General features: G+C 41.7%; 2 protein-coding genes across 2 annotated transcripts; one reads left to right on the top strand and one right to left on the bottom strand.

The window, feature by feature from the left end:
• The first annotated feature begins 5,611 nt into the window (after nt 1-5,611).
• LOC110896046 (ubiquitin-40S ribosomal protein S27a) lies at nt 5,612-6,241 on the top strand. Its single transcript, XM_022143469.2, has one exon. The coding sequence runs from the start codon at nt 5,652-5,654 to the stop codon at nt 6,111-6,113; it is 462 nt and encodes a 153-aa protein (XP_021999161.1). The 5' UTR covers nt 5,612-5,651; the 3' UTR covers nt 6,114-6,241.
• A 1,643-nt stretch (nt 6,242-7,884) lies between these two features.
• Nucleotides 7,885-9,717, bottom strand: LOC118484682 (protein ALP1-like). The gene is made up of 2 exons (XM_035980498.1): nt 9,659-9,717; nt 7,885-9,553 (listed from the first exon to the last, which is right to left on the bottom strand). Exons 1-2 carry the CDS (start codon nt 9,715-9,717, stop codon nt 8,764-8,766), a joined length of 849 nt encoding a protein of 282 aa, XP_035836391.1. The 3' UTR covers nt 7,885-8,763.
• Nucleotides 9,718-10,202: the final 485 nt, after the last annotated feature.

Here is a 10,202-nt window from a genome sequence, read left to right as displayed (position 1 = left end):
CCAGAACCAGCAACTTCCACCACCAGCTCCTCAAAACCCACAGCAGCAGCAACCACAGCGCGGAAACCGGGGATGTTTCCAGTGTGGGGCAGAAGGTCATTACAAACGCGATTGTCCTCAGTTGAACCAGAATCAGAACCACAACAATAACCAGGGCAACGGGAACAACAACGACAACGGGGGAAACAACAACAACAATGGCAACGAGGCAAGAGGTCGAGCTTTCGTGTTAGGACGAGGAGACGCAATGAACGATATTTGAACTTATAACTTGTTTTGGGTTTTCATTATTATGTTTCCGCTACTCAAACAAAGTTTAGTTTGAACATCCATCGTATTGGGTTTTATGAATTATTTTAACTACTATACTTTATGTTTGATATGATGAATGGTTTGATATTATTGAACGCACCTGCCGTATTTAAGGACCTTATGAACAGGGTGTGCAAACCCTACCTAGACAAGTTCGTCATAGTATTCATCGACGACATCCTGATTTACTCCAAGAGTCAGGAGGAACACGAACAGCACCTACGCCTTATTTTGGAACTCCTTCGGAAGGAGCAACTATACGCTAAGTTTTCGAAATGCGACTTCTGGCTTCGTGAAGTCCACTTTCTAGGCCACGTAGTGAACAAGGATGGGATCCATGTCGATCCATCCAAGGTAGACTCGATCAGGAACTGGCCTGCACCACGTACGCCAACGGAAATACGCCAATTCTTGGGTTTGGCGGGTTACTACAGACGGTTTATTAAAGACTTTTCAAAAATTGCTCAGCCGCTTACGTTACTGACACAGAAGGGTGTCACCTATCGCTGGGGAGATCCCCAGGAGACTGCTTTTCAGCACCTAAAGGATAGACTTTGCAGTGCACCTATCCTCTCTTTGCCAGAGGGCACAGACGATTTCGTAGTATATTGTGACGCATCCATCCAGGGTCTTGGATGTGTGTTGATGCAGCGCGACAAGGTCATTGCTTACGCCTCGCGCCAACTTAAGATTCACGAACGGAACTACACGACGCACGATTTAGAGCTGGGAGCTGTTGTTTTCGCGCTTAAGATATGGCGACACTACCTGTACGGTACCAGGTGCACGATTTACACCGATCACAGGAGTCTCGAGCATATTCTTAAGCAAAAGGATTTGAACATGCGTCAACGACGATGGGTTGAACTACTTAACGATTACGAATGCGCTATCAAGTACCATCCAGGCAAAGCCAATGTTGTGGCTGACGCTCTCAGTCGGAAAGACACTTTACCTCGGCGCGTGCGAGCGCTACAGCTTACGATTCAGTCTAGCCTTCCTGCACAGATACGAGATGCTCAGGTAGAAGCATTGAAACCAGAAAACGTCAGGGCTGAAGCCCTACGCGGCTCACGACAGCGACTAGAACAGAAGGCAGACGGCGCCTACTATGTAACGGGGCGTATTTGGGTCCCACTTTATGGCGGTCTACGCGAACTTGTAATGGACGAAGCTCACAAGTCTCGCTACTCGGTACATCCAGGGTCGGACAAAATGTACCACGACATCAAAACTACATACTGGTGGCCTAGTATGAAGGCCCACATTGCTACTTACGTCGGCAAGTGTTTGACCTGTGCGAGAGTCAAGGTCGAATACCAGAAACCAGCGGGTCTACTTCAGCAGCCTAAGATACCTCAATGGAAATGGGAAGAAATTTCCATGGATTTCGTTACGGGCTTACCCAGATCCCAGCGTGGGAATGATACCATATGGGTGATCGTGGATCGACTCACCAAGTCTGCACACTTCCTACCTATAAAGGAAACGGATAAGTTCTCCACGCTCGCAGACGTCTATCTTAAAGAAGTTGTTTCGAGGCACGGAATGCCCACATCTATCATTTCGGATCGGGATGCACGATTCACGTCAGAGCTATGGCAAGCGATGCACAAATCTTTCGGCTCACGATTAGACATGAGCACAGCGTATCATCCTCAGACGGATGGACAGTCTGAGCGAACGATTCAAACACTTGAAGACATGCTTCGGGCATGCGTTATTGATTTCGGCAACGGCTGGGAAAAGCACCTCCCTTTGGTGGAGTTCTCGTACAATAACAGTTATCACACCAGCATACAAGCCGCTCCATTCGAGGCATCGTACGGACGTAAATGCCGGTCACCTCTCTGTTGGGCAGAGGTGGGGGATAGCCAAATCACGGGTCCAGAGATTGTAGTGGACGCCACAGAAAAGATTGCACAGATACGACAACGCATGGCGGCAGCACGCGACCGTCAGAAAGCCTACGCGGACAAGCGTAGAAAGCCATTGGAATTTCAGGTCGGGGACCGGGTTTTACTTAAAGTCTCACCCTGGAAGGGTGTGATTCGTTTTGGCAAACGGGGCAAACTAAATCCGCGGTATGTCGGACCATTCGAAATCATAGAAAAGATTGGCAAGGTAGCCTACAGATTGAACCTACCAGCTGAACTCGGGGCAGTTCACAATGTATTTCATGTGTCGAACCTAAAGAAGTGCCTATCAGATGAAACCCTCATCATTCCTTTTAAGGAACTCACTATCGACGAGCGGTTGCAGTTCGTCGAGGAACCAGTTGAAATCACGGACCGGGATGTGAAGGTCCTCAAACACAAGAGAATCCCTCTTGTTCGAGTACGTTGGAACTCCAAACGTGGCCCAGAGTACACCTGGGAACGCGAAGACGGGATGACAGAAAAGTACCCCCAGTTATTTGAAACCAATGCAACCCTGAAGCTACTACTTCGGAATTTCGGGACGAAATTCCAGATCAACGGGGGGAGGATGTGACACCCCGGGAAAATCAGTGAACGAACGATTGAACTTACCTAGCTTCCTCAGTGAGTGCATACCAAATTTCGGGACGAAATTTCCAATTAGTTGGGGATAATGTGACAACTCGAACTTTAGACTTATTTTGATGTAACGTTATGTGCCTATATGATACTTTGAGTAATGAATGTTTTGTTTATGTGCATTATGTGTAACGTGGGTTGCATGATTGTATGTATGCATTGAATCGCACAACACTAGGCAACCCGAACCACACAACACCCACACTCGCACAAGCCCTTTGGGCCGTTTTACTTGTGTTCGGACTTCAAGGGCTGCCCAAGTAAGGGCCGGCCCATTGCTTTTCTTTTGCACGTACAAACATACACACATGAGGGAATCTCACCTCATTTGTTACAAAATACTTTACACACACAAAACCCTAGCATCTCTCCTCTCTCTCACGAACCAAAGGCAGCCGAACAATTCCTCTATACCGAAGATCTTTATTCGGATCATTCTCTTCTACTCGTGACCGGTTAGTGTTTGTATTGTTTTGTTTATTGATGATTACATGATCTCATGCTTAGACTAGAACGATTAGGGTTGTTGATTTGATGAAAATATGATCTATGTGTTGATGTCTTGCAAGTAATCGGTTGAATATAAGTTGTTAAATGTTGTTAAGATGATTGTAAATCGCATGCTTGTTAATCGGTTGTATAATTGTATTAATCGGCTATTGCATGATGAGAATCGGATCGGCTGTTGTTGATGATTAGGGATCTAGAACACGAAATTAGACTATATGTTCAAATGTTTGAATATTGCTCATGTTGATGTGGATTAGGGTTCATAAGAGTTCTTGATAAAAACATTTGAATTATGCTTGTTTGATCGATATTAGGTAAATCGGATGATTGAATGTTGTGTTAATTGATTGGTGTATGTTTGGAAACTGATAAACAAATTGTAACTGAATTGCTTGATTTTTGGGATGATTGAAACAAATCGCACAAGATCAGGTCAAGACCTGATCCGATCACACAAGTGCTAACCGTACAAGTCCGGTCGCACAAACAGACCTGACCGCACAAGAATTCCCCAGTCGCACAAGGACCTCTGAATCGCACAAGAGGTTATCCGTTTATAGTTGTTGGGCCGGACAAGCCCAAGGGCTAATCGCACAAGCCCTAACCTGCCCGCACAACCCGATCGGATGCAAGTTGGGCCGTGTGTATTTCCTGATCGCACAAGTCACTTATACACTATTTGGGCAGTTTGTTATTGGGTCACTTATGTTTCTGTTTTGGGCCGAATTATATATTGGGTTGGGTATTCACCGGATCGCACAAGGCACGCATGTATTATTTATTTTGGGCCGGATATGTTAATAGATTTCTTATGTAATTGGGCCGGGAATTGTTGGACTTAGATTTATATCGCACAAGATGGTTGGGCTCGCACAAGCTCAACGGCCCAACCATCCGAGACACACAAGTATGATTATGATATGCTTTGACTGATAAACGTGCTATACGTGTTTGCTATGATTCATACGTGTTTACCATGATCCTTGCATGCTTGCAACGTGTTAACTTATGTGATACATACGTGCGATACTTGAACCAAACCTGATCTGTATGGTAACCCTGTTAGGACGCGGTTGACCACCCTTAGTTCAAGAACCTTTTTGTGTATCTGCCGAGCAACCCAAGGTGAGTTCACACAGCCAAGGCATGGGGTTCCCAGGGTGGGAATGGGATTGAATGAATTATACGTACATACTTAGTTAATGGAACTTAATGATACGAGTCCTCAAGGTGAGGATGGTGAATGATAAGATACGGCTAGACTAGTATACCTACTTGAACAGATCTTCGCACACACGCCAAGGGTTGGCTGCGATAATTATGATTGATCTTCGCACACATGCCTCGGGAAGGCTGCGAACTATACATATTAGAACTTCGCACACATGCCAGGGTGGCCAGCGATACAAATATACATAGTCTAGTATACGTGAGAACTTCATTAATCTTCGCATACATGCCTAGAGGGCCCGCGATGGAGACCAATACTATACATGAGCAACGAACGAACCATACGATATATGATTACATGAACGAACGCAATGCTTGCTATACCATTTCTATTACTGAACTTACTTTCTGTGAACTCGCTCAACTAGTTTGTTGATTATTTGCTGCATGCCTTGCAGGACCTTAGGTACTTATGGAGCTTGCACAAGGAGGAGCAGGTCGTTGTGGGCGAAGGATCGTGAATGCTATTTGAACACTTATGATATTTCATACATTAACACTTATGTTTGGGTTTATACTTAAATGCTTCCGCTATACTTAACTATATTACATGTTCGATATGATTGGTGGTTAAGATCCTGGTCAGTCACGTCTCCAAGCGGTGGTACTCCGCATGTGGATTTTGTGACGAACCGAACCGGTATCGACCAAACAACGTCGGAACTGATACCGACATTCGTTTTAATTTTCTGTTATCGCCGTAAAGTATGTATTCATTGATATAACGAGTGTGAGTATGTATCGTACTGGTAACACAACAAAACAAACTGATACCGACCAAAATCCCACCATAACACGCAAAAAAAAAACACCATTAGTTTCGTATCAAGAATAAATATAATCGAACCTGAATTTCACTTTCCCAGTTTCCCACTTTCACCATTTACATATCTTTTCAAAATACAAGCCCAACGTTTAGCCCATTTATCACAAACCCCGAGCCCAAACAAACCCAAATAACAACAACCCTAACCCTATAAATACTCATTTTCATTCACTCAAACCCTAGCTTCTTCATCTTCTTCTTCTCAGTCGGCGAAAATGCAGATCTTCGTGAAAACCCTAACGGGTAAGACGATCACGTTGGAGGTCGAATCCTCCGACACGATCGACAACGTGAAGGCAAAGATCCAGGACAAGGAAGGCATTCCACCGGACCAGCAACGGCTAATTTTCGCCGGAAAACAGCTCGAAGACGGCAGAACCCTAGCGGATTACAACATCCAGAAGGAGTCGACTCTGCATCTGGTGTTGCGGCTTCGTGGTGGGGCGAAGAAGAGGAAGAAGAAGACGTACACGAAGCCGAAGAAGATTAAGCACAAGCATAAGAAGGTGAAGTTGAGTGTGTTGCAGTTTTATAAGGTGGATGATGCTGGAAAGGTGCAGAGGTTGAGGAAAGAGTGTCCGAATGCTGAGTGTGGGGCGGGGACTTTCATGGCGAATCATTTTGATCGGCATTATTGTGGTAAGTGTGGGCTCACCTATGTTTACCAGAAGGCTTGAGGTTATGTTTCTTTAAGTTTTGTTATGTGTTTTTGTCAAACTGTTGTTGAATTGGATACTTTTTATGTTTTGATTTAGTGATACATTTTGATCTATTGGCTATTTAGATAGTTGTGGTTGCTGGTTTTGATTATTTGGTTAGATGTTTGTTTGGATTCCATGCTATGTGTTCATAGAAAATTTAGATTATGGAGGTCGTTGTAGGCATGGTTGTAGAAATCGCTAGTCGGTGGGGTGGACTAGCAGATTAATTGGGATTAACCGGAGATTAATTGGGATTAACCGGAGATTAATTGGGATTAACCGGAGATTAATTGGGATTAACCGGAGATTAATTGGGATTAACCGGAGATTAATTGGGATATAATCGGGGTTAATCGGATATAATCAGGATTAATTGGTAATTAATTGAGATTAATCGGTCCGTATTTTTATAACCGTGGTTGTAGAATTTGGAACTTTTAGTGCTTAGGTTAAGTTATACATTTAAATTTGCAGGTTATTTGCGTAGTTAATTTAGGGGTGTGCACACTGTAACCGTATTTAAAGTAATATGTTTGGGTTATTTATCGGTTTTCGGCTCAAGTTGGTTATTTTTGGTTAATAATCAACCAAACAAGGGCTAAGTATTTTACTTAGAAATACATGTAATCGATAGATAAATGAAACCGATGTTTAAATATATATGAAAGAGGTATAAGTACATGAACTGGATTTATAAAACCAGAAATATATGAAAATATAAATGCTTTGCTCCGGTTAATTTCGGTTAACCAGTGGTACAAAAGAATAACCGATTTTCGTTTAATTTTGGTTTGGTTTTTGGATTCAGTTAACGGTTCGGTTTTTGCTCACCCCTGGTTAACTATGGCTGTTTGGTTGTTGTGCTTATCACATTGTGCAACATATCCAAACATCTTTGTTTAAACATATAATGCTTTTTGAAGGGTAACAGTGAATGCTTAAATTGTTTTTATGGATCTTGATTGTTGAATGCAAAGTTTGTATTGCTTTGATTTGGTAACGCATCTTATTAATCCATTACTTTACAGCTATGGTTATTAGTTTTGTTGTTATAAGGACGTTTAGACATGTTTTCTAAATCTTATTCTGATTTATTATTTGTTGTTTGGGTGCCTGTTCGTTTGTAAAACTTGCTGAAAACATCTTATTTGTCAGTCGATAAGCGGTGTTTGTTCAAGTGTTTTGCTTCTTCATTTAGCATCATTTATTTATATTCCTAAGCATGATCAGTTTTTTAAGTGCTAAAGAATCATAGCTAGGTAGTTTTTTTATCATTCAAGTAAATGTGGTAACACACCAATAATTAGATTGCTTTATGTATAAGCCTTGATTATCAGTTTCACTTAAATGCATTGGCCTACTCATTGGCGAAGCTTGAAATTTTTTACGGGGGGGTCGAAAACGTATATACTCAAAAAATTCTATAGAACCGGGGGGTCGAAAACATATATACCAAAAAATTTCTATACGAAAACTATATATATAACACTACTGGCCGAAAAGTTCGGGGGGTCGGGCGCCTCTCCCGGCCCTTTCTAAGCATCGCCCCTGGGCCTACTAGACTGCGTTTTGAAACAACGTGTCTAGTGTTTTCTCTTTCATTTGACAACCTCTAAAAAGGTTTGACCTTGAAGCATTTTGAAATTTATTGGTTTAAGGAGCGTAGGCGTGAGGCGATTGCTGTATGGCTCAGACACAATATGTGTAACTTAACTCACATCTATTTTGCTTTTTATACTTATATATCAATTTTTATCTTTTTTGTTTAATCTACATTTTAGCACTGCCTTAAGATCCAGAACCGTTTTACAAGTGTTTTTATGACCGCTTTGTGTGCTTTGTCTTGTTTTTGCTTTTCAAAGTTAAGAAGCCTTGTCAGGCTTTGTGTATGTAGTTTGGGTTTGAGCGCTTTTGATAGACGAAGTCTATTTCTTTTTTTAAAAATTGGTTCTTTTTTAAGTAGATCATGAACAAAGAACAACTTTTTTCAAACTGATTGCAGTCAACTAACAACATGTAAATGAAAGATGAATTAAACAAGTTAAAAGATACTTGAATGTGTGTTTATTTTCTTACAGTTTAAGAAAGTAGATTAAAAGTGTTGTCCGGTCGGCTAACGGCTAACAGAGTATTTATTTTGGTTTTTATTGCGTGTTTAGGCCGGACAATGTAGGTTGTTTTGTTTGCGCCTCATATCGCACCATGTTGGTTTAAACTAAATTTTTGGTTCTAAAATGATAAGCGTCTCACCTTTCTAAGTAAATACAAGTAATGGTATTCATGGTCTAGTTTGACTGGTTTTAATTTTTTTTTGCTAAACTGCTAAGGGTGTAAGGGGTGCTCACCTAATAGGTGAGTCCCCCATCTTACACATAGCCAATCACATGGTGCCACGTCAACTCACCTAATACACTCCCCTAATACCTTGTTTTGATGGCGGCACTCACCTATTAGGTGAGTTGTTTCTTTTTTTTTTTTTTTTTATTCTCTAAAATAATGCATGTTTTATAAATTAAAAAAAGATTAGTAAAAATAAAAATTGAATAAAAGACATTTCATTAAATTAAAAAAAAACATTCGAACTAGAAAAAAAGATACATTCAACCTAAAAAAATATAAAAACAAACTACTCCTCGTCCGAATCAACTTCAAGGTGAGGCAAATCTAAACTTCCGAGATGCTCAACGAGATCGTGTTTTAGCCTCCAATGCGTGTCTTCGTCAATGAGCTCCGTATAGGCTGTATCATCGAAGACGGGTTCGACTGGAGGATCTTGAATATGAACCGGTGCTATCGCCCTTCCGTCGTCTTTTATAATCATGTTGTGTAAAATAAGGCACGTATACACGATGGACCTTATTTTTTTCACCGTTTTCGAACGCATTGGACGATTTAGTATTCCCCACTTCGACTTTAACACACCAAACGCCCGTTCCACATCTTTTCTTGCGGCCTCGTGTTGCCTCTTGAATTTTTTTTCGTTCGGGTCGTGTGGATATGGAAAAGACTTCACAAACACGGACCAAGTAGGGTAGATCCCATCAGTAAGATAATACCCGCGTTTGTATAAATGGTTGTTCACTTGAAATGGACAATTTGGCGCCGTTCCATTTCGTTGAGCAAGAAATAACGGAGATTGTTGCAGCACGTTGATATCGTTTTGTGAACCCGCTGGCCCACAAAAAGCATGCCAAATCCACAAATCTTGAGACGCTACCGCTTCTAACATAACCGTCGGGTATTGATGATCGCCTCTCATGTATTGTCCACGCAATTCTGTGGGGCACATTCTCCAGACAAAGTGTGTACAATCGAGACTCCCTAACATGCCAGGTAGGTGATGCCTATCCTCATGAGCCTGATACAATAGCGCGATGTCGTGGCTCGTTGGTCTACGTAGGAATTCACCGCCATACCTTAAATTAAATAAAAGACATTTCATTAAATTAAAAAAAAAGACATTTCATTAAATTAAAAAAAAACATTCGAACTAGAAAAAAAAAATAAATTCACCGCCATACCTTTTACAAACCGTCTCGCAGAAATATTCAAGGCACTCACGAGAGGTCCTTTCAGACATATTTAAATACTCGTCCCCCTCGTCTGGTGGGTTACCGGTTGCAAGTTGTTTAATTGCCGAAGTAACCTTTTGCAACGGTGTAAAGCTTTTCTTCATTCTCCCGTCTAAGCCTTCTTGAAACCACTCGTCATACGCTTCCACGTCACTAACAATTTTTAGGAACAACGACTTGGACATACGAAACCTGTGACGAAAAGTATCTTCACTAAATTTTGGATTTTCATCGAAATAATCGGCCATGAGTGTCTCGTGGCCCCCCACACGATCCCGACGGACATATTTTTTTTTACTAGACGATGCCGTGTCTAGTAGCTCCGCTTGTTGGATGAGATTTTGGAAGAAAACTAAGCTACTATCGCTTGACGACGTATCGCCATCGTCGGGAAAGTCGGGTATGGGAGAAAGAAACGGGAACTTGGAATCCATTTTGTGTTTAAAAGATATAAAAGTTTTAGAGTTTTGGTGTTGGTTTGTTGTGGATGTGG

Source organism: Helianthus annuus, chromosome 12, assembly GCF_002127325.2.
Source record: "Helianthus annuus cultivar XRQ/B chromosome 12, HanXRQr2.0-SUNRISE, whole genome shotgun sequence".
NCBI classification, from domain to species: domain Eukaryota; kingdom Viridiplantae; phylum Streptophyta; class Magnoliopsida; order Asterales; family Asteraceae; genus Helianthus; species Helianthus annuus.
The sequence above is the reverse complement of the archived record's forward strand: the minus strand, read 5'-3'. Positions and strand labels throughout refer to the sequence as shown.